A 24,647-nucleotide genomic window follows, 5' to 3' on the forward strand; every position below is an offset into this window, starting at 1 on the left:
CCCACTCAGTGCCTTCCAGGCTCCTGTTGCTGCCTGCCACACTCAGGGGAGCACTGACACAGCACACCTGTTCTTTTGCAGGGTGTGTGGATGTTACCCCATTGTGTCCTTCCTAAAGTTGTGGTAGTGGCAAAGATGATCCATCATGAAAAAGTTCTTGTTTTAAAGGAGCCACCCTTCCATTAAATTTACCATGCAGACAGTCCAAATATAGAAGTTAAAAATTATTTATAAAAATAGAATTGCAACTCTTGGAAAGTTAAGAGAAAAAAATCTTGCCTCCTGGGTACTGAATAGGTCTTTAAAAACTTTCTGTGTTTCCAGGAGTAGAGGTGTGAGCTTTGCTTTCCACTGCAGAGTGATTTCTGTGGTGGGGGACTGATCCATGGGAACTCCTACTGGAGAAACCTCTCTCTGAACTGTTTGCCTCTTGCTTGTGGAACCTTCATTTACTGAGATGGTTTGGTTAATGCAGGCATTGTGTGCTCCTGCCCTAGTTAGAGATGCCTTGGTGTGGCTTTAGGTCAAACTAGTCATTTCTAGGCAGAGGAATTCTTTCTAATAGGAATGAGAGAGCCAGAAGGGTAGAAGGGTGAGGGAGACCTGTGTTTAATCCCCAAACATGGACTGTTAGTGTCTTTGTACTGTCTTAGAGGTGATGTATGGGCAGTGGTGCTGAACCTTGGCACTTGCTAGGCCTGATGGAGTCATCTCTCTGGGGAGGGAGGAATAGTGGTGGGTCTGTTTGGTTCTTCTGACCAGAGCTGGCATATAAAAAGAAAGAGGCTGTGAAAGCATTGCTTCATGGTCTGGGTGAATCTCCTTTGTAATCCTTGACATCCAAGAAGTATAGGAGTCAGGAAGGAATCTATTTAGCACAGAAAAGATGAGGTTGACTTCCCTAGGGCACATCTGACTGTAGAGTCACTTTCTGAAGGCTCTCTGGCCTTCTTCCAGCTGGGTTTGAACAGCTCAAAAGAGAACACCAAGTGCTGGGTAGGCCAAGGTGACTGCCTCAGATCCTTCTCGTTAGGGACTTGCCTTAAAAGTTTCTCCAGGAAACACATGCAGAAGTGTGCCTGGGAGGAAGGTTTGAGATTGACAGGAACTAAAGGATTTGGCATGCACAGAACCCACAGGTTCATTTTTTTCAAGCTTGAGGAAGAGGAATATGGTTTTTGTGCCATGTGGCTTAAATCTCCAGCCTCACATCCTAAGAGCACATGAAAATCCATCATGTGAGCACACATATGGACAAGCCATCTCTGGGAAAACAGTGGCTGTGGGAGTAGAGCTGAATCTGGAAACAGATTGTTTCTGTGGTTGGCTGATGGGTTTAATCCTGTGTAGCCTGACTGGAACACTCAGAGTGCTGTGGGCTATGCAGCCATGGACTGAAACCAGCCAGTGGAGTGGGAGCAGAGACTCACACAGGTAACACAGAATTCTGTCCCTGGCAGGAGACAGCAGCACATGGGAAGGAAGAGTGTAAGAATGGAGCAAAGCATCCATTGACTCCTCTGTGTTAGTCACTGCTGCTTTGAGACTCTCCAGGCTAGAAGCCACATGTTTGTCTCATTCTCCATTGTGGAATTTTCCCCCTCTGTAAAAGTTATACAAGTGAGCCCTAAACACCTGAAATCTTTCAGAATCCATAGCATCCTGTGGCTTTTTATTCCAGAGTTTGAGCACAAACATGACACTAAATGTTTGGTTCCAGTATGTATGTACTGTTATTGCTGAAAATAAATTACTAAAGTGCTTTTAGATTTTGGTGCAGTGAATTTCTGTGCAAAATGCATAGAAATGCAAAATGTGATAAATTCATTTTAATGTTTTGATTTGGTTTTGTGTTTTTTTTTTTCCCCTTCCATCAAGAGTGCCAAATGCCTGATACTTTGAATTCATGGTTTCTAGTAGCCCAGCTTCATGTCTGGTAAGTGAAAGAAAAACAGTAATACAGTTATTTTCAGGAAGTGGAGTTATATACAACTTAATGTGAGAAAAAGTACAGCCTTCTATGCATGGTTGATAATAGAGGTTATATTAATTTTACTGATGACTGAATTTAAGCTGTTTTCTGCTGAAGAACAGTAAGTCCTATAGAGAAGCTGACATCTCTTACATCTCAAAATTCCTCACTGGTGCAATGATCTTTGCCATGAGTATTCTAAAAGCCTTGCTCAGGCTATGTGGAAAAATCCTACTTTTAACCTTTTAGGAAAGGTTTAAATTTATTGAAAAGTCATTTAAATTGGGAGAATTTGTGGTGATGAGGAGCATTTAACAAATTATAGCACTGGCATTTATTATTTCACTTCTGAAAGGTACGTGCAGGGTGGTGAATGCCAGCTTGGCTGCATGTAAAAATATTTAACACCTTAAACGTGAAGTTTTTTCCCTTTTTCGTTTGTGAAAAGAGTAGCCAAAAAAATCAGGTTTTCATCTAGCATAACATACTTATAAAGGTCAGAGGATGCACAAGGGAGTACAGTAATTTTTTAAGTGCCAGATCTTTGAGGGGACTGAAGTCCATAGACTTGGGTTCAGCTGCCCAAAGGCTGAAAGGAAGTTTGTACTGAAATAGCTGCACTTAAGGCCCCTTGTTTCCTTGCCTCCTCCTTTTTCCCTTCTCTCCTTTTAATTTCCTGATTCCTCAATAGAGTGAAAGATGGGGCAGCTTATTACACTAAAGAGTGAATAAATGAGCAGAACCATTGAAATTGTAATCAGTTAATGGAATCAGTAGAACAAAGTAAGGATGACCCTTAAAATCTCCAGTTTATTTCCTACTGTTCCCTGTGGGAAAAAGTGAATTTATGAGCTCATAATTAATATAGGTGTTTTGAAAACTAGTGCAATAAATGTTAAAAACCAAACTGTTTGTAAGTATCTGGGAAAACCAAAGAGAGTTAAGATGAATCTGCAGAGAACACACTTTTTTCATCTTGATTTCTCATTGAGGGGACAATGCATCCTGTGATTAATACACAGCATCAAATTCAAGATTAATTATAAAAATCAACGAGAGAACTATGACAGAGATGAAACTAGTATAGGATAGGCACAAGTTTCTAAGATCAAAGCTACACTGGCTTCTTTTGAAGGTGGCCAAGAGTTGCTGCACTTTGAGCTGATGTTATGAGGAAATTTGCTGAGAATTGAAATACTCTTACATGTGAGATATGATGGACAGGTTGACAGCAAAATCCTGCACGAGCAGAAAGAACCAAATCCCTCTGCCACATTGTGGCAGCAGGAAAATTCAGGTGTGGAGGTTAGCACTAGAGGTTAATTTTTCTAGGGTTTATGAGCCTGGCTCCTCTGTGTCCCTGGCAGCACTGTCATTCTGGACCACATATCAGAGATCTGGTTTGGTATTCCAGGACACAGAGAAGCCTGTGACAGGCCTGCTCACTGCCTGGCTCATTGGGAAATGCTGTAGGCTTTGCCTGTGATGAGATCAGTGACCAGCATTCTGCCATGCCATACTTTGCTTTCCCAGGCAGGTTTATTGCTGTTCTCTGGGATTCTCTTTCTTTAGGCAGTTTGACCTCAGTAAAGTGGGAGCAGAAGTGCTTCTGCTAGCTTTGACAAGGTCAAGGACATCCAACTCCTGTATGAAGGCTCCAGTTCTCCTCTTTCTTCCTGGACCATTTGCCTCAGGGGCTAGAAATCTTCCTGATCTGGTGGCCAGCAGCCTGCCAGGAGATTCTGATCACCATCTGCTCCTGCTGCCCCTAGCAGAGCAGTCTGCACAACTTTCTGCACAACTTCTTCCTTCTTATTCAGCAGCTTATTTTCTACTGATTTAGAGTGTCTTCTGGAGCCAGAGAAGTTGAGAATTTTCCCTGCTTTGGTAAACTTTGTCTCCTTTTCTTACTGTTGCCATTGCCTAGCATGTTCTGGTCAATTTTTCCATGCTTTTTGCGTCCCAGCTTATACAGACTTAAGGTGCTTGTCAGGGCACGTTGTTGTGTTACCCATTCTGGTGGGTTCTCCTTGAATATCTGGCTCCTACTTCTTCTTGTCTGTAAATAGAATGTTCCTACTGACCCCACTCAAAAAGAGAGGAATTCAGGCTCTCATGTTTAGCCTCTGCTGTTGCCAGCTACTTTATAAGATAATGTTCCTTTAGAAATGCTCCAGTGCCTTCCAGTGCAGTGCTAAAATCATGCTTTAAAAAGTAAATCCATCAATATTACTTGGAAAAACAACCCACGATTATTCTTTCCTGAATGACACGTTTTCATAGGCACTTTCTGTTCCTTCACACCTCTGATGTCAGGAGGACTCTTGGTTTATATTTAGAAGTCCAGACCTTTAGAAAAGCTCTTTATTTCTTCTGCTGGGTTGCATTTTCCCATGCATCTAAATGGAATGTTGGCTGAATCCAGAGCTGTTACCAAACTGCCAAAGAAATTACTTGGGTGACTGCTGAGGAATGTCTTGATTCAGTATTTGTCATGTAGATACCTAGAGCTCCCTTCATATTTTCACCACACCAAGCGTGGTGACATCTCTGAAGTATTTAGGATCAGATAGAGTGGTGCTACAACTCCTGTTCTGAAAGACTCAGAGACCTGTTGCAGAAATTCATCTGAGCATTGTTTTCTCAAGGAAATCTGCACTTAGGAAAGTTTTGATCAGCCTCAGGAAGTCCAGAGGGGAATGAAGACCACCAAGTATATGTAGAAAACAGTTCCTGCCAGAAAAGATTTCTCTGATGTGCACGGAGATGCCTGAGGACACAGTGCCATTTTGAAATGTGGTGCTTCAGAAGAAAGGGAATAAACTCTATGTTTTGTGTCTTAATTGCATCAGGATAGCCTTGCCTGAGAGAGATTTTAAGAATAAGTTTATTTAGAATGTCTCCAGCATTTAGTTGCTCCTGCCTTAACGTGAGGGAATAGGACACAGCAGCCTAAGCAAAGGCTCCAGGGCAGAGAAGGCTGTACAGCCAGGCTGGGCTCTGTCTGCTGGATAGAGCAGTGCTGGGGAGCTGGCCAGGCTGGAGCACAGGAGAACATGCAAACCTAATTAGGACCTGTTCAGAATTCTGCTGATAGTCATCATTCCCTGAAGTGCAATGTCATAACAGAGCTGATGGAAAAGTCAGTTCAGGAGTTTCCTGCCATCCCTCAAGCTGGCAGCTGTTCATGAGTGGGTTAAACAGAATAAAGCCTTCCAAAAATGCTGTTGGTATTTGTAGTGTTAAGGCAGAGTAATTTCTCTGAGGAACTATAGCAGAGCTGCAGAAATAGTTGCTCTGGAGCAACTGAGGGAGCAGGAATGAGTGGCCAGGTACAGAAAGGTTCGAGTGGGTTTTACCCTTAATGGCTCATCACACCTTGATGCATGGCACAGGACACGTGACAGCAGTGATCAGGGGGTGTCAACCACCACTTCTGCTGTTTAGGCCAGTCTGGCACTCTGGGAACTCTGCCAGAAGCTGGCTGAGGCTGTTGTGAGAAACTACAACATCTCAGCTGACACGTGCTGAGTTACAGATGCTCCTGATCCTTTTCAGCTATCCTTTCTTCTTGGAGTCCAAGATTTTCTTCCAAGATAATCTCTCTGCATTACTTAAATACGGCAAAAATTATCCAACCCAACTAATGAGAGGTAGACAGCTTTCTAAAGACAGTTTGGAGTCATTTTCCTTTCAGGGTTTGATGGAGATGAGTCAGTATTTGACTAAACTACAGAACAGATTGTGCAGTGAAATGATGAAATGTTTCAGGCCATGGTGATCTGGTTAGGAGGTTTACAGGCTTTAAAGAGTCTGTGTTGCCTCAGACAGCAGGTGTAGTAACAAACTACCAAACTGCCAAATAAGCTGCAAAATTCCATGACCTCACTCATGGTGCTGCAGAGCAGCTCTGTGACAGCACTGTGCATCCAAACACAAGTGCTCCCTTTCAGGCTCCATGAGTAGCAGGTTTTTCCCTACACACCAGTCCAGTCCTGCTCATCACTGACCAGTTGTTGGTCTCTGCACTGCTCTCTCCTCCTGCTTCTCCATCACCCAAGGCACACAGGATAGGAAACACTACTTATGCTCAGGAGGAGCTTTTCTTGCCCCTGAGTTTTTCATCCCCCGAGTTCAGCTGTTCAGCAAGAGAAGTATAAAAATGCGTTTCTTAGCACAAAATTAGTCTTTTCAACTGAGTCTTTTTCTCTTTGACTTGTTAAGAGTGAGTAAGAATTTTCAATTCAGTAATTCACTTCTTTGTACAGTTCAATTATGTAAATGCACAAGAGGAACAAAGGTTTTGAAACTGGTAGAAGTAAACTGAATGTTTTAAGCTCTTTGTGTATTTGTTTTGTGGAAGGTCTGATACCTGGACAGCTGTTCTTTGTCAGCTGTTCTCTGACCACTTTCTGGTTGAACAGAAAGCTTTGTCCTCCTTCTGTGAGAAAATGAGGGTTTGGTTTGGTACCATCTTAATTGCATTTGTGTGGTGGGACAGTGATTCTGACTAGCAGGAGGAATATAGGACTGCTGCCGCAATTTTGCTACCTTCAGCTTTTGTCTCTGACTGTCCCTGGCAGTAACTTTTACTTCTTTAACAGGTTAAAAAATATGTTTCCTTTGCTAATCTGTACACAAGATAGAACCCATCATAAAGATGGACATCTGTCCCTTTACAGGTCATCTCAGCACACTTCAGGTGTTTGTGATTTTCCCTGAGGAGCTGGAATTCATGGGTCACCAAATACTTTTAATGCCTGCAGATCTTATATTTACTAAAGAAATGAACCTATTAACAAATAAATCATCATGTTTTCCCTTTAGCTCTTGTGGCATATTCACCATTGTTGGTGTGCACCAGCTCCACAGTGGCCTCCAGCAGCTCTGCTCTCTTGGTTTTACAGGGAGCAGTTTCCTTCCTAGCATGTCTGTGAAAAGCAGTGGATTCTCTCAGCTCCAGTGTTTGAGCATCACCTCCTCTGCAGTCACTCAGTCAGTCCTGGACAGGCACTTCTGTCTTTCAGCACAGGAGTTGCTGAATGAGGTAGAGAAGATGGGACAGGTGACAGGACTGGTCCCAGCCCACTGAGGAATCAGCCTGGGCTTCAGTTTGTGCTCTTTACAGATGTTTTATATGAGGCAAAATAAAATGATTCTTTTATTTTGTAGACAGAACTGCAGCAATTAAGTTTCAAGTGGCTTTAATGCTTAAAAAAAAGTAAAACAATGCAACCTGATGTTCTCATTAAGATCTCACAGTGCACTTACAAATCTCTGAGCTGGTCTTGCATGTGGAGGTTTTGCCAGGTGGCTGGACATGTATCCTAATACCCCTGTAGCTGAAGTAATTTAGGACATTGCTAATGTGGATTGGTTGAAGTCTGTAACTTGCTTAAGCTTTCCCAGCTTGGCTAGTTGGGCTCTTACAGCACTTGAGTGCACCAACTGAGCTACAGCTGGCTCGGAGCCTGGGATTAGACAAGCCATGTGTTCCTGCTCCAGAGGGTGAGGTGTTCTTAAGGCTGAGGAATTTAGGTTGCAGTAGTGTTTAACTAGATTACAATACTGTCAGCAAGAATAGAGTCCACTGTCACTCTTCCATGGCTGGATTGGCCAAAATCCAGCTCCTGAGTACAGAATAGAAATGTTTGTAGTGGTTTATTTAAAAAAAAAAAAATCTGTGTGTGTTTTCCTCCTGATCACAAACATATACTGTAAGAAAAAATCTTAGATGAGCTGGAATGTATTGAATTTACTCTGTCTCTTTGAAAAAAGCCCAGGAGCTGAGTGGTGTGTGCTCTTGCAGGATGTGCCTGGTGCGGCTGAAGCAGGAGGGCCGCACGGGGAAGTACATGTGCCGCTACATCGTGCACTGCCTCTGGGAGGATGTTGAACAGCGTGGGAAGGTGATGGGGGTAAGTCCTCTCTGCTGCTCTTAATCCTGATGATTCCCATCTTTCAATGCTCTTTTGGATTTAAATATCTTAGGAAAATGCCTGAGAATCCAGCTGGTTGATTCCTTTTCTAGCTTAAGCTGGTATCTGCAGCCCTCACTCCTGACTGTTCATCCCCTCAGCTGCTGTATTGAGCCACTGTCCTTGTTTTGAAAGTGCATTGTGGCCTGGATAAAGGTATTGATTTGTCTGAAATTGATTCATTTCCTACATGATTTGCCATGTGATTGCAGGAATGGATGCTGCTACAGCAGAATGGGGATAGGAATAAGCCACTGTGGTAGGGAGGAATGTGACTGGTGCCAAATCTATAGATACAACTTCAGTAATTCCAGCAGAGCTCTGAGTGTTCTCCCTATCTAAAGTGGTAAATGGGAAGTTAATCAACAAGGGGTTTTTGTCAAAACACATGACTATATGCAGTCCTTAGTGTATTTTTCAAAAAAAAAAAAAAAAAGAAAAGAAAATTCGAAAGAGAGGGTAGTTCCAAGGAGAGTTCATTTGCAAGTTGGAAGGAAGAGGAAGGTTGGATCATTCTGGCCTGTTCTAAGGAAGGTTATGGTAGTTGGTTGTAAAGGTAATTTCTGTACTTAAAATATGAAAATGTGTTTCTCCAGCCCTGTGTTGGTGATTGCCTGAAGAGGAGGCGTTGCAGAGGCAGTAGAAGTAGGTGACAGCAGACCTGATGCAGGTGAGGCTGCCTGTGTTCAGGGCACTTTTGTGGGAGAACAGGGCTGGCCACATCTGTGTTGTCAAAAAGGAAGAGAGGTGTTCAGTGATTAGATAGAGGTTTGTCTATGAGTAAAATAAATTATGCTGTTAGAGAAGTGACAGTTTTCATATAGCAGTAATTAATTCCTTATTTGTTAAGCTTTAGCTGTCAGTTCCATTGGAGAAGCTGCCAGGATGTTCCTGGTGGTGCCAGACAAGGGAATTAACCAGTGAGGTAGGATTTGGGACTCAATCACATTAGAAATTCAAGAAGTTTCTCTCTGATTCTTTATTTTGTATGTGGTTTTAGAAGATTTTGGTTCTGTTATAACTTCAGTTATTCCTTTAGCAATAGAGTTTGTTCCTAGTTGTTGGGACTTCCATAGCTTTACTTTGTTACATGTTGCTCTTAAAGACAAGACATCCTGTTAATCTTCTTTTGAATTAAATCTAAATTCATATGTCTGAGGATTTGTTGCTATATTAATGTGCTTAGATAAATTCCAGTGTGGGGATCTCCTCTTTCTGGTAGGGCAGTGTGAGTGAGCTTAACAAATCAGATGTACTGGAGAAAAAGACTGGTTGAAAGAGCTTCTGCATTTTTGTCCTTATTCAGTGCCTACCATATCATACCTCTGGTTCTTTCTGCTTTCTCTAGGAGCTATACACAGCTCAGATCTTTACTCTGGGTGTAAATGTAAGGCTCTTCTTCTTGAAAAGCAATAAACCTCTCCAAAGCCAAAACAAACCCCAGCCAAACATGTCACCTTCCAAAGCACCTGAAAGTATCTGTCTGATTCCATGGAGAAAATGACCTTTGGAACAGCAAATGATTTGTCTGTTTCTTTTGACCCTAATTTTGTCTTATATGTACAAAGTGCTGGCTTATAGTTTTCTGTGCAGGGTTGGAAGCAGCAGTCAGAAGAGAGGAGCAGAGCTGGCTGTTTGCTGCCCTTCCAAGCCATGCAAGGCTCCAAAGTGAAGAATGCTGCAGGTTAGGCCTCTATTGAGAGATTTACAGTAAACCTTAGGGGAAAAAAGATAGTGTTTGCAGTCAGTTATTTTTAAAGGAATGCACAGGGTTTCCATTTATGCAAACGAAACTATTGAATTTCTCCACAAAATTCCTTAAAGTATAAAAAACCCATCAGTGTCTTTATTTTTTCATCCAGTCTATACCCTGAAATGTTTATACATGCATTTTGCAGTAGCATGGTTGCTGTGTGATGCAACTGCAAGGAACTCTGAAGTTGCTGGAATGCCATTCATTCTTTGCCTTGTCAGGTCAGGCAGCTGGTCAGTTTACCCTTGGATTTAAATTGTGCAATCTTTGTAGGAATGACCCTGCAGTGAATCTCCAGTGAGCTTAGCTTGCATACTGTGATTCCTGTAATACACCAGACTGTGGCCTGGAGGTAACACAGCCTTTATGTGGCCATAGCAGATGCTCAGAGGAAGAACCTGCACATTTCAGGGATTAATCTACAAGGCAGTTACACCTAGGTGTGTATTTAGTACAGCTGAGCTGCACAGGGGCCCCTTGGTTTAATGAGCCTCCTTGGGTGAGAAGGGAACTCCTGAGCAGGCACTGGGTGAGGGGGGATGAGAAAGGAGAGTGGGGTAGATTTGGAAATCAGGACTGTTCTCTTCACTGTAGTCTTAGCGAGGGCTTTCATTATCTGCAGTGGTTTGGTTTGGTTTGTTTTGGTTTGGTTTTTTAAACCTTTTATTTATTCCTGATCTTTCAGTCATTATTCGTAGTCAGTCCCTATGGAGATGGGCTGAGAAGTTTGGGGCTGTTGAGGCTGGAGGAGAGAAGGTTGTGTGGAGACCTCCCAGCAACTGTCCAGAATCTGAAGGGGCTCCTGGGAAGCCAGAGGGGGACCCTTCCTTAGGATCTGCAGTGACTGGACAAGGGGGATGGCTTCACATTGAAAGGGAGGGAATTTAGGCTAGACAGATGGAAGGAATGCCAGGGCCTCCCCACCCTCACCCTGTGAGGGTGCTGAAGCCCTGGCACAGATGTCCAGAGAAGCTGTGGCTACCCCTGGATCCCTGGAAGTGTCCAAGGCCCGGTTGGGTGGGGTTTGGAGCAACGTGGAATAGTGGAAGGTGTCCCTGCCCATGGCAGGAGGTGGAATGGGATGAGCCTTGAGGTACCTTCAACCCAAAAGTTTTGGGATTTTGTTGAGATGAACAAACTTCTTGGTCTCTCCTGGTAATGCTTATTGTATGTTAGATGAAAATTATCCATGCCCTAATGTTTGAAGATGTTACTAGTTCCCTTGCTCCTTGTCACCGCCTCATTTTCCTTCATCATTGCCAGGGATTCTGGCTTCATATCCCACTTCACTCATGCTCCTGCATGGGCATCTCCTGTTTTTCCATGCTTGTTCACTCTTCTCCACTCACTTTCCTTCCCTTCATAAAGGTGTACCCTGACTGAAATCTTTCTCACTTCTCACCTTTGGCAATTGCAAGGAGTTTTGAGTGACCAATAAAGGGCAGTTTCCCAAGTGCTGCATTATTTTTATTCATCTTGACCTCTTTATCCCTAATGATTTTTTTAAACTAAAGCTGAGGTAATGACAGAGGTTTTGTGACACGATGGAAGGATATGTGTACCAGCAATTTATTTTCAAGTGATGTAGTCCTGCAATCAGTGTATTCTGTCTCCAAAAGAAGGTGGTCAAATGCATCAAGAATAGCAGATGAAAAGAAGATGACATGTTCCTGTGTCGATGCTTTTAAATTTCAGAATCTCAGTCTTTCTCAGAAATAAGTGGAAAGAAAGTTTACATTCAGAGAACTAAATAATCATCTGCATCGATCCTAGGAGGTTAGGAGATTCCATTCCTTGCCTTTTCTCTCCTGCAGTGTATCAAAGGTAAAGATTTAACTCTGATTCCTGAATTGTGGTACAAGTGACAGAGCATCTGGATGGAATTGCTGCCTGCATGCAATTAGTTTAACTTGCTGACATACAAAGTTGCAGTTCTTTAGCTTGCTTCCAATCTAGCAACAATGCCAGCACTTGCTGCAGAAAATGGACACTGTATTCCTGAGGTGATCCTGATGGTTTATTGAAATGTGCCATCTGCTCTCAACTGGTTCATTGGAGCCGAAAGGGGTAGAATGTAAAAGCATTTTAACTGCAAATTTACTTCAGCTCCAGCTCCAAATTGAGTTTGTATTATTTCAAAACCTGGTTGTTAAAACTGCTGAGATCTAAATCTCTGCTACAAAGTTTTGAGACCTGTTAGCCTGAGCTCCTTCAGCACTCCTGAATGTCGGCAAGAGTCAGAAACCCAAACTTGACACAGCTGTAAAAACACACAGAGTCTGTGGCCTCAGCAAATTCTACTGGTGCAGGCATATTTCAGATATAAATTTTACTCTGCTGTCCCTAGTACTAATGAAGTCAGTCTCTTTTGGTGGGTTTGCAGCCAGGTGTGTCCAGTTCTGTGGCTAACCAGTGCTCTTTACTTAATTTTTCCACTAGTGACATTTCTATCAAACTTTAAAAACAAACAGAAAAATTGGCTTGATGCAATGGCTCCAAGTGTTAATAGTAACATTAGGCTGGGTAAAAGACTTCCTTTGGATCCTGCTTTGCCAGAGATCTCCACCTCGTGGCTTGCAGGGAATAGATTTATACTCTGCAAGCTGGCAGCTGCCTCATCAGTTTGGAAAAGGAATTCTCTCAAGAAGACTGGACATTGCTGCTGTTTTCTCCCTAAGGGAGTTCTGGAGCCACCTGAGAGTTAATGGGTGATCTCAGTATTGTGAGATCTTTAGTAACAGTGTGGAATTAAAACTTGTTATAAAAGTTTAAGTGTGTTTTAATACCCTTAGATGAAGCTGCAGAGTTGATAGGGAGGACATGCAGGTATTCCCTGGAGGAGGATTTCAGCTGATAACAGGAGAGGAGATATGAGGGTTAAATAAATAAATAAATAAACTAATTAATTTATTAAGAACAGACTTTTAACCACTCAAAAAATCCCAACCTAAAAAAACCTCCACACCCCTTCTCCCTCCTCCAAGCACCCCACACTGATAATTCTGGGTGCAAATCCTGTGGTGTCTCAGGAAGATCCACCAGGCTTTATTCCAACACTTGTAACTGGCTGCAGGCTGACTTTACCTGCCTTGGTTGTGTTTGTGGTGGTGGCATTCTGCTGCTGAAATGAATTAAAGTTGTTTTCAGTGCAAAATGACAATCCATTTTATAATTAATAAATTATCTAAAAGCTGCCAATTCATTTTTATAATCAATAAATGTTCTAAAAGAGATAAGGCTAGGATGGGCTGTCCAGCCCAGTGTGCCAAACCTGTTTTAATTTGTCATAATCTCACTTTCCTGTTTTCCCTCCAGACCACTTAGACTCCTACCCCCTTTTTTTTCCAGGAACACATCTAGGTGTCTTTTGAATTCGTTTATTGGCTCTGCTGTGTGTAGCACAATACAGCCTTTGTTACACTTTTAGCTGGAGCTGTTTATACCCGGTGACCCATAATTTGCTCTCAGTTACACTCATGTAAATCTGAAGTAACAGCATCAGAATCAATACATGTAACTGAGAGGTGAAATTGGCTCTGGGAACTTGAGCACCGTTTTCTGTCTCGATACTCTTTTCATAATTAAAAAATTTCAGTTAATAAAAAAGGTTATTTACCTTACAGGAGCTACAGAATTTCCTAAACTCAGTTTCATTCTGTTTAAGTTATTCTTACTGTGGAGAACAAAAAGTTTGAGCCTTGTGACTAAAGACTCAGAAGGTTTGGTCAGGGTGAGGCCAGCAAGTTGTAGAATGGCTTTAGAGGGTGAGAGGACAGGGTGTAAAATAGATACAATTTTGAAATAGAACTTGATCTTTGTATGAATTGAAGTGGGAAACTGCTGTCCTGGGATGTTCAGGGGTCCTCTCCAGGCCTGCCTCTAAAGTCTGATGGGAAGTCATGGAGTCAGTTTTGGATGCACAGGAGTGAAACTACATTTTTGAGAGAGAATGGGGCAGGAGGAAAGTGGGTGCAGTATTTTGGGGCTGGAGTGGGGAGTTGGGATGAAGGGAATGTACTGAAGCAAAACATTGCAGAGAAGGTGCTGATTTTGTTTGAGGAAATGGACTGGGATATGAGACAGAGGATAGTGTTCAGTACAGCTGAAAAAGGTTTTTAAAAACCAGTAAAACTGAAGAAGAGAAGCTTGAGTTTTAAATTATCTATGTATATTTTGAAATGCTTTACTGGGACATTTTAAGGAGAAAAATGTTACGATTTTTGATGACCACTTGGAATATATAAAATTTCACCAGTTTCTAGTTCCCTTTAAAAACAACAAAGAAACTAAACCCTTGCCAAAGTAGTGAGATAGAAAATTGTTCTGTATAGTTTTTGTGGCTTTTTAAAAATAGGATATAAGACATTGTATGATTGGTTTTACCTGAAGTTATTGTTTCAAGAACATCACAAAAAAAAGTTCATCAACCTTTGATCTTTTCTCAAGGAGCTTGAAAGGTCACACTGAGTTTCCAGTACTTTGTAATTTCATGGATGAATAAAAGTAGGTACTTTCCCAGAGGAAATTCAGTAAATTTGATTCTGGAAATCTTAATAACTTAAATATGTAGGATAGTGCCTGTGCATGGAATGTTACCGTGAATTATCTCGGCAGTGATGATGTCTGGAACAAACTGTAGTGATGCAAATGTAGCTTTACCAGCACATGGAGCTTTGAAATATGGAGCTCTTTCTCAAGCTGTTTGTTATGTACTTGTTCTAGAGACAGCATCTGTGGAACCAACACACCTGGGTGAAATGTTTGGGCCATGCTGAGGATACCTGGTATTGAAATCAAGATATAATAAATGCTTGGGCTCTCTTCAGACAGCCTGCCCCAGTTTTCTGGCATAAAAAAATCAATTCTGGCACAAAAAAAAAAAAATCAATTTAAATTTCCCAGATGTGTTGGATCCTGTTACTGTAAGGTGGTGTTGTTGGCTTGTTCTGTGCCCTTCTTGAGTGCCTGCAGGAATTAACTGGAAGCTGCCTTGTACCTTTTCTAGAGATACCTTTTTGTCAGAATTATCTATTTTTCAGTGTTATATTACTCTATGTTCATTGTATACGAAAAGGGTCTTCCCCCAGAATGTGCTTTCGAGCTCCTCCATGAAAACAGAAATAATACCAAGACCAGAGTCTGTTCTAAATCAAACCAAACAAATCACTGAGAGCTTCTCTGTTGTTCCCATACATTTTAATCACATTGTTGCTTGTGCTTTTCTCTGCAGATAGAAAGTCACTGACTTCTTCTGCTTCCACTTCGGGAGTGAGTCTTTTACGTTATTGCTAGAGCTTTGTTTATTTTTTGCTTCCATTTTCTGAGTTCTCTGGCCCATTTTATCCATTTACAGAACTGACAGCCCTTTGAAACTTTTTTTTTTTTTTGACTGCCCTTGCTAACTGCTCCCACAGGAGAAGAAAAGATAATGATCAGGAAGTGCAAGTGCAATCCCTGCAGTAATCCCAGTGCCTGCTTCCACACTTGCTGACTCCTCTGCTTTCTTTTACAACCCTAGTAAAGTAGCAGCATAGGATACTTCTGTACACATCTAGGGAAACTGAGGTGCTTTTCTCTTTTCCAGTCTGGTCTGGGAACCTCAGTGGATTCTGTTCCTTTTTCTGTACTCAGTCTTCCTCTTCTCTTTCAGGTCTTACACAGCACTTGCTTTATCTCTAATTAGTTAATTCCAACTAACTTACACTTCTGTAAGAGCTTGAATGTTTTTATTTCATTCAAAGGTCAGGAAATAGTGCCAAAGCTTAAAATACCAGCAAATCTAATCTTGGAGATCTCTCTTCGTTGGTAGCAAAGTGTTCATCATGTTGATTTTCAAGTTAGTCAGGAGGCCTTGAGGTCAGGAGAGAAAGTGCACACAAAAGAGACAAGTTTATGGTTGGGCTGTCATGGATGGGAGATGGGGTCACTGCAGTCTTGGTCTGTAATGTGAAATGAACAACCCTGGTCTGAGTGGGTTTTCACAGGGCTTGGGCATGCAGAAGGATCTGGCAGGGAACAGAAGGCAGGCCTGTGGGTGAGCAGGGCTTTTAGGGGGTGTCCCCTGAGTTTTGGAGTCACTTGTCTCATTGATGCTGAGAACCAGCAATTCTGTTTGGAGGTGCTGTTTGAAGACTGTAGAGCCCCTGTAATTGGTAGAAATACAAGACTAAAGCCCCAGAGGACAAGGCCAGGCACCAAGAGCTTATAGAGGATGTGTCTCCTTGAAAGCATCCTAGATTTACCCTTTTGTATTTCCTGTTTTATCATGTCCTTGCAGGAGGGAAGATAACCCATATATAGGTTTAATGTATGTTATTCAGGAAACTGTGTAGGGAAAAATCCTTGCCTGTGTTTTTAGGATCTTCTGGAAGTTTATTTATTCACAGCAGCATTGAATCTGAATGAACTGCAGAAGTAAGTGGAAAACTCACAATATCTTACCATGCAGCCTTTTCATGGTTCGCTTTCCTCCTTTGCCTTTTACTTGAGGGCAGAACTAGGGTAGAGAAATAATTTTTGTTCTCTTCTGAAAGGTTACAGTAATAAAGAAACTCTTGTTAACATCAGAGTATATGGCAGGCAGGAGTTTTCACAGTCTGGCATTGTTTATTTTACCAGCAATTTGGAACCTTCTGCACTCTTAAAATATTGGCAAGAAAATATTTAACTGTTAACTGTTCTGTGGCCTGCGTGTGTTTGAAGCCCTGGGGAGGAGGAATGCTTGGGGAAATCGGGTTTTTCTCAGCTTATGATTGAAACCAGAAGGTGCAGAATATTGGTAGAAGGTGAAAGCAATGTGACTTCAAATTAGAATTTTACCCAAATGTGGAACTGATGGGAGAATGTCAAACAGGTCACGTATGAGCAGGGCCCTGCCAGGAAAGAGTGGGGAGGCTGATGGAGCAAACACAAATCAGCCAGTCTGCCAGGCACACAGAAATTACTTTGAAAAGGTGATTAGTAATTGTGAGTATTTGCATTTATCCTGGCCTCTGTCACTGGATAAAGGTTGTAGCTGTAAGGATTAGGCTGGTTAATTGTTGACTAATTGTATGGACTCTAGCAATTGTCACTCCATTTGAAATGAAATATTTTTTTGGGCAGTTTTTTTAGGAGAGGAGATGGGTGCCTTGCTCTTCCCCTCCAACAGAAGCTTGTCCTGATCCCAGATTCTGGAGAAAAAATGGTTTTTTGTGTTCTTAACTATTTTTCCCCTAGGGAAGGATGACTTATTCGGTATGAGCAGGATCATTCTTCCTCATGTTGCTATATAAAATGTAGCCTCTTCCCATGAGGGTATTAAAGGCTATGGTAAAGGGGCAGGTTTTTTAATAGCACTAGCACTTTTCAGGTGAAATTCCTGCCAAGTCAGCAAAGTGACCTGATGTCTGGTGTCCAGGATCATCTAGTGAGCTATGCCTGTCCTGCTGGAAGTCAGGGCAGGAAAGAGCAGAGACCCAGAGAGGAGAGATACCAGCAATATCTGCAAAGGTCAGCAAAAAATGGACAAAGCTGAACATGCTCAGAGCTCCAGCTGCTGTCAGATGAAGATCTAGTGTGTGCTGTGGCTGCCAATGACCAGATATTTGGGATAAAGGATAAGAACAGAACTGTGTGTCAGTTCCTTCTGGTACATTCTCCTGGCATTCACTGAGGAGTAACCCGAGAGCTGCACAGGGAGCACTGACAGGAATCCTCCAGGAATGTGCAGCCCTTTGTTGCCTCTTCCAAAATTTTTGCTCTTTAATGCCCTGTGGCAGTGACTTCTGCCACTTAAATATGTTGCATGAGAAAACTCCTATATTTTAAAATATTATTTGGTCATTTCATTAGATTCTTTTCTACATCTTTTTTAATGAGAAACAGTGGACAATAATTCCTTGTTTATCTGCTTGATACCAGTCATGATTTTGCCTCTCCATCATCTCTTCTTCTTCACTTCATCCTGAAAAGTTTCCTGAGTGTCTGCTCATATGTGTCATCATGTCATCGTGGTCTTTTCTGTGTGTTTTCTACTACTTTTACATTTGTTCAGAGATTAAAAGGTAACAATTATGCACAACCATTTTATATGCAGTACATTATGGATTTATGCAGAATAAGGTTCCTCTTTTGTTTTATATTCCTTTCATAATAATTCCTAAAATTTATATATCTTTTTCAGCACTATTGAATTGTTCAACTTCATTTTTTTCTCTTAAAGATCCGTTTCAAAACTGTAGCTGCCAAATGTGTGCGTGTTTCTAAATAGGTTTTATGGATTTTTTAAAAATGCCTACTACAAGTACCTTAATCAGCATTGAGTATCACTGGTCATAATTATCTGTGATTTTTATTTTCATTTATTGTATTTTCTACCAATTTGTACTTACCTGTTTCTGCTGAAAGACTTTTCAGAATGGATGCCACCTTTCCTGTCTCTGCAGCCCTGGTAATGTTAGCTAAGATGTTTCATGCAGTTTAGTACTTTATGATCCCTGGAATTTTGTTGCTCTTGACTTTTTATTAAGTTTTATATACACCTTGGAGGGAGCATATATCAGCTTTTCTGGGGTTTGGACTTTTCTCAGGGATTCTGGCTGCTGTTGAAGGCAGGATACCCTGGTAGGTGGCCCCTTGGTCTGGTCAGTGTTCGTGGTGTGTGACACTTTCTAACAGTCCCTGAGGTTTGTCTCAGTGAGGAGAGAAGCTTCACAGGAACTTTGTGAGTGCTCATGGCACATATTTACCTTAATGATTTATCCACCTATACTACTGTCTTCTCCAAGTGCTTCTTTCAAACTTGGTTCTGAAATTTCCCTTATCAGTTCATCAGGCTGAATTCCTGATTCTGGTGTGTTCAAAACACATTGGTTAGCTTTAGCAACTAGGTTTTCCAAGAGGCATTACAGGAAAATCCCTTGACAACTGCTCACCTTACAGAGAATCAGCACAACTTGACAGAGCCCAGCAATTTGACATCTTCTCCCTTCTCCTTCTCTTGAGAGGTTGTCAGTGAGCTCTGCCAGCCACGTTCTGCAGGGAAGCAGGAATTTGGAGGAAGCCATTGAACTCAGTTCAGATTGTACTGTGGTCTTCTCTGCATCTGTAACTCTTACCATGGCAGAGCTTCCAAATTAAAAAACTGCAAAATGGGAACAAACCTCATTTTCTGGGTAGCAGAAAGCTAGGGGTGAGCATCTGCTTTTGCTGAAAGGTGAAGGTAATGTTGTATAACTTGATTTTCTGTGTCTTTCTTGGAATAAACTGGCTCTGAGGAGCCTTACTGATGATTGCACAATTGTTGTGAAGGTAGAGCACGCACAACTTTTTCCATTAACATGTTGTTTTTATGGATTGAGGATTTTGGCAGGAGCTGGTTCTGCTACAACCCAATATTTACCTTTTGTCTAGGTTAAAAGAATATTGGAGTAGGTTATCACTGAAAATTGAAGAAGGCTTTAAAGATTGTTCTCTGAAGTTAATGATTATGGAAGTGTATTACAAAATTACTTTAATTTAAAAATAGAGAATTTATCAGAAGAGTTAATATTTAAAATATACAGGACTCAAGCTATGGCTAATTACAAGCAGTGATCTGCTTTGCAGACAAAGTAGCAGAGCAGTTAATAAAAGGCTCAAAAATTGAAGATTGGAAAAATAATTTCTTCGATATCTTTGTCATTTCACAAGTATGTGCCTGAAGAAACTGGCTGTTATGGCCCCTTGCTACAGGAATCTTCCTAATCTTTTTTATTAATTTAATCTTCTTGATTCTAGCTATAGTCTCAATTATGTTAAAATTACTGTCCTGCAAGCACTAGTGATATTATAGGATGAAATAAAAGGGCTGTGTTTGCCCATTTAATGTCATGTGTGTTTTAACACAGTGTTTTGAGCAAACACTCAAAAAGCCCACATGTAACTGCAAGTGCTTATATGTTATTTATAAATAAACCATATTACAAGTCATTCTGTCCTACTCCAACTTGAGAGAGGGGGCATAAAAAAGTCTAAACATTTGTGGAGTGGCTTTTTTTACCATGAAAGTTCAGTCCTGTATCCTCTTGAGGAACTCTTGCTGATATTCCTGCTCCAGCAGTCAGAAGTGTCAGTGAGAGTGGCTGATGTTTATGGCAGTGGGGCTGCAGAAGTCCCCAGAGTGGACTCAGCCATGACAAGATGAGTGTGCTCAGACCTGTGGAACGTGTTTTACACAAGGGATGGATTAATTTGTACTGTATCAGCATAAACCACTGCTTTGCTGTTGCAACTTTGACCACTCCAGGAGTGTGCTGTTGCTGTGGTGTGACACCTGGAAGAGCCCAGTCTGGGTTTTAAGAGATGACTCTGCTGGCACATCCATCCTGTACAGGTACAGAAGCAAACACATTGTAGAGAAGAGGCTATTTATTCTAGCAGGATTGGTATAATGAGAATGAGGGGGTGGAAACCCAAGCCAGAAAATTCAAATATGAAATGAGATACACATGTTCAACTGTGAGGGTGATATGCTTTAGCCAAACACAACTTAGTGAGCTTAGTACAGGGGGAACTCAGTGAAATGTAATGGTCTGTGATATGCAGAAGGTCAGGTTCTATGATCTAATAATTTCTTCTGGCTGAAATCTCTTCATAAAAAAAGTCTAGTTCAAGCATAACTTACAGCCTAAAGAGAGGAATTGCTGCCTGGAATTCAATGACTAGTGCTTGTACAAGGCAGTTAGAAGTGCCCCTTCTGGCTTTTTAGTCTATGGAAGGATTAATGTGTTAAAGTAGCTCAAGGGGTGCAACACATGCTGGCAAAAGCTGAAGCTGAAAGAAACTCCTGTTGCAGTGCTCAAAGCAGTGCAGCCCATGGCCATCCCAGCTGGGCAGTGCTGGCAGGACACAGGTGTGCAGTGACACTGCCAGGGATCCCCTGTCTCCTGCTCTCCTGTCTCCTGCCAGGGATCCCCTGTCTCCTGCACCTCAGCCCATGGGCTGATGGCTCTGAGCAGGCAGGGCACATCAGAGCCCATGGAATTGTTAAGATTGGGAAACACCATTCAGATCATCCAGTCCCCATCAGTCAGTGTAAAAGCACCATTAAACCATGTCCTCAACTGCCACATCCACAGGTTTTTTGAACCAGGGATGGTGACTCCACCATTGCCCTGGGCAGCCTGTACCAGTGTTTTAAAAGTCTTTCTGTTTTTTCTTTTCCCTCATGTCTAGTCTTAACCTCTCCTGGCACAGCTTGAGGCTGTTCCTCTTGCCCTGTCCTTTGTTACCTTCCAGTCTGTGCACACTGATCCTACTCTGCACCGTGAGCCAAAGCAAGTGGGGAGGAGGAGGAGATTCATTTCCAGAGGAAGCTCGTAGTCCTTCACAGGACACTGACAGGGACTAATTCCAGAGCAGCATTCACTTAACACTATGGCCATGTGTTAGGACTTCTGCTGTGTGTCCAGCAGAACAGCAGAGCACTGTGCTCTTACTTCCCTAGAAATCTTCTTAGAATACAAAACCTTCTGTGAGACTTTACTGCAGAGTCACCCTCAGCACGTGGCTGTTGGATGATGCACATGAACTCCCTGAGGCTGAAGATGGTTTTTTTACTGTGACATGGAAAATCCAGCAGCTGCTTGCTTCAGTTGTCCCACAGGCAGAACAGAAAGGCTCCCACAGAAAGGTTCATGGAGCCTTTCAGAGAACACTTGTGACCTGTAGCAGGGAGATAATGTTAGCTGTACATTTCCTTCTTTCAGAGGTCTTGTAAAGGTGAGATGTGTACCAAAAATGGGTTCCTTGTTTTGAACTAACACAGTCCTGTGTCACTCAGCACATAAATCTGTCCAGTGACAGCTCTGCACTGGGCTGCTCCAAGGAAGGCAAAGGGGCAAAGTCCCAAGAAGAGCTCCAGATGTTACTGATTTTTTCCTTGTTATTAGCAATTACTCACTTGGAATTCTCTAGCAGTTTTTCTTCTTAATAACAAACTGTGGAAGAGTCAGCAGAATCACGACCAACCAGATCCTGAAACTTGCCATGGGCGAGAACTTGTACAAGCTTTGAAAGACGAAGCACTTCCAGCAAACACTGCTTTGGATGTGCTCATTTTTCTTGATTTATAAAGAAGGATATTTTCCTTCAGTGTTTGTACTTGATTAATGCCAGTTGCATTCTTCAGAAACTGCAATATTTCTTTGAATATCATTTCATTGCATAAGATACAGCTCCATCCCCAAACTCAGATTTTTTTTATCTGAAACTGTCTTTTTAAGATGTATTTATTGCCATGTTTGTTTAACTTGCTTATCTCCTTCTTCAATCTGTTTCTTGCTAACCTAAAGCTGCTGCTCTTTGGTTTTAGTAGGGAAAGCTGCTTCCCCAGGGATGTATAGTCCAGGACTTGTCTCTGTATTGGGACTATTTGTTTTCTTTGCCCCTTGCAGTTGCCTGCTGCAACATTTGTAGTATGTGTTAAGTAATCCTTGAGGTAACATTTTTATTATGTCATAAAAAGTGCGTGGCAAATATATAATAACTCATGGAATTTGTTTGTTTAAAATGGAAGGATAATTTATTGAGTGTGTTACATGAGACCTGCTCCCCCTTATTAGAGCTGTAGAAGTGCAGCTTATTTAGAAGTATGTTCTATTGAGAAAAACCACGATCTCTGACATGCATAGAAGGTTTGAGCATGGTTGGGTTGAAATGACATCATAGTTTATGTACTCAATAAAAATTTAATTAAGTCATTACAAAAGTTGCAGTCATCATTTAACCCTCTGATTTCTTATGTTTAGTTCTTTTTTTAAACATTCACTAATAACCAGTCTCCAAATCTTGATAGCCTATAAAATATCTGCATGAATTTTAATAGTTTATATTAATGGAAAAATGTGAGTAACTGACATAAAAGGAATTTTCCTTGTGTTTGCACTATGTGCATTGCTATAAAAATGAACAGATGAAAAAAGACAGTGGTTTAAGGGAAGAGTATATGAACTGGAAATTTGTTCATTTGGCAGAAACTAACTCATATTTTGATACAAAAGCTGTTGTGTAATTGCCAAGGTGAATACTCGTAAGGATACTGAGAGAGAATTCAGGACAAGGGCTCCCAGTGTGGTGGGTGTGATGGGCTGGTGTCTCTTGTGTGTGAATCCTGTCTCTGCAAAGTGCAGTGTGTCACACCTGAGTGTCCTGCTGGTGTGCAGGGCTTATTGGCCCTGTCTTTTGTACTTCTGGAGCATGTGAAAGCTGTAGAAAAGAAATGCTTTGTGTCTCTTGGATTCCTCATGGGAGTCAGAACAAGGAAGAAGCTTTGTATTGGCAAAGCTTAAAGCCCAAAGTGTAGCTGGGCCCTTGGGAGAGGAACTGCATCACTTTGTTGGCAGAGGTAAGGAGTAGAGGCAAGAGGGACAGGCAGTGTGGGTGAGGGAGATGCACAGGAGGCATTTCAGCCATCCCTCTGCACCCAGCAGTTGGTCCTGTCCCATTTTAAGCTCACATGGGGTCAGTTCTCACACCAATGGGTAGCTTAGGCCAACCCAGCAAATACTTCAGCAATTACTAAATTTAGTTAAAGGTCAGTGTGGAACTTGGACTGAGTCACACTTAGAGCATGGAGGAAGTTGCTGTGTCATCACAGACTCTGAAAGAAGTTTAATCATAGTCAAAAACTTGTGAGACTGAGCTGCTAGAGATGCTGGAGAGGCAGAATTCATGTTCTTGCCGGCTGAGAGTCAGTCTGGACAGTACAGGAGGAGCAGTGGCAAGGTGGTGTCTCTGACTTTAGCATTCTTGTACTTCTACTGTAGTAGCACATCCATCCCTGCAGTCTGTGCTTTGGGGACACAGAAACATTGAAAAACCTTTGAGTTTCTACAGATGGATGAAGGTCTGGAATAGCTGCTCAATAGCTGATTACAGAGGGATCTCCATGTTCTTGAGCTGTGCTGCCACTGCAAGGACAGCCTTGCTTCACACTCTCCCAGCAGCATTTTCTCTCCCCTCCTGCAGCTGGTGGCAGAGCTGTTGGCTGGGATGCTCCTGCCAGTTGTGAGCTGAGTAACACCCACCTCAGCTGTGTCAGAATTAATGGAGCTGTGTCCCAGGAGGTTCCAGAGGGACTGACTCCTGCTTGCAGCCAAAGCTCAGTCAGGTGGGCTGGGGCACTGGTGCTTCTTTGTCCACTCACAGTGAAACTGGGAATATTTTCTCCTCACGTCTTCCTTAAAGAAGTTTGTTTTTCAGATTAATTCTACTATTCTAAAAGAAGACTTGAAAAGGATGGCAGAAAATTTCTATGCCGCTCTCTTTGGATATGATGAGGTGAGAAGGCTGTTTTCTGGGAATGTACAACAAGTAGACCATCTAATTCCTGAACACAGAGTAGTCCAGGTGGGGAAAACATTCACTGCCCATTTCTTTGGTGAAATATTACATTAGGGAGGCAGCCTTGGATGAAAGTTCTTAGAAGAAAACTGCACAGAGCATATGGATTTAAACCATGGGTGTGGAAGGTAGGGTGTTCTTTCTGCTGCTTCACCATCCCTTACTGGGCACCACTAAGTCATTTCCTCCCTTTGGATCCTGCTGTACTCAGCTGTACTTTGAAAGCAGAGAGAGAATTTATAGAGTATTTACAGGGAGTCTGTGCAAGAATATTTATAGGCAGTACCTAATAAGACAGGGAGGCAAAAGCACCACTCTGCACAAGTGTCTGCAGGACCTTCAAGAGGAAAATACAATTACATTGGTTTTTTTGCTTTAGTGAGTGTTGCTCTTCAGAAGCTCTTATTCACATAATGATATTGTTTTTCTGCACAGTGATTTGCATTATTATATTGTAAATGTAACCTCATAGAGTTGTGGGCAGTGTTACACATGCAAGGTTTAATCTAGTTTTAAATATAGCCATGATGTGTCTGCTTGTGCTTTGTTGACAATCTTTTTGGAAACAAAATGTTTGCTT

The 24,647-nt window shown here is 41.9% G+C and overlaps 1 protein-coding gene across 2 annotated transcripts in view; it reads left to right on the forward strand.

Moving 5' to 3' along the window:
• The window catches only part of LOC103823654 (ubiquinol-cytochrome-c reductase complex assembly factor 1), a 46,566-nt gene that overhangs the window by 16,909 nt on the left and 5,010 nt on the right, over positions 1-24,647 (forward strand). Inside the window, exons 6-8 of one of the 2 annotated variants that reach the window (XM_050982070.1) lie at positions 1,879-1,936; positions 7,782-7,890; positions 23,912-24,004. In XM_050982070.1, coding sequence (XP_050838027.1) covers positions 1,879-1,936; positions 7,782-7,890; positions 23,912-24,004 — 260 coding nt within the window. The remainder of the gene's footprint in view (positions 1-1,878; positions 1,937-7,781; positions 7,891-23,911; positions 24,005-24,647) is intronic. The other variant, XM_009098766.4, reaches the window with a different exon arrangement.

Source organism: Serinus canaria, chromosome 20, assembly GCF_022539315.1.
Source record: "Serinus canaria isolate serCan28SL12 chromosome 20, serCan2020, whole genome shotgun sequence".
Lineage (NCBI taxonomy): Eukaryota > Metazoa > Chordata > Aves > Passeriformes > Fringillidae > Serinus > Serinus canaria.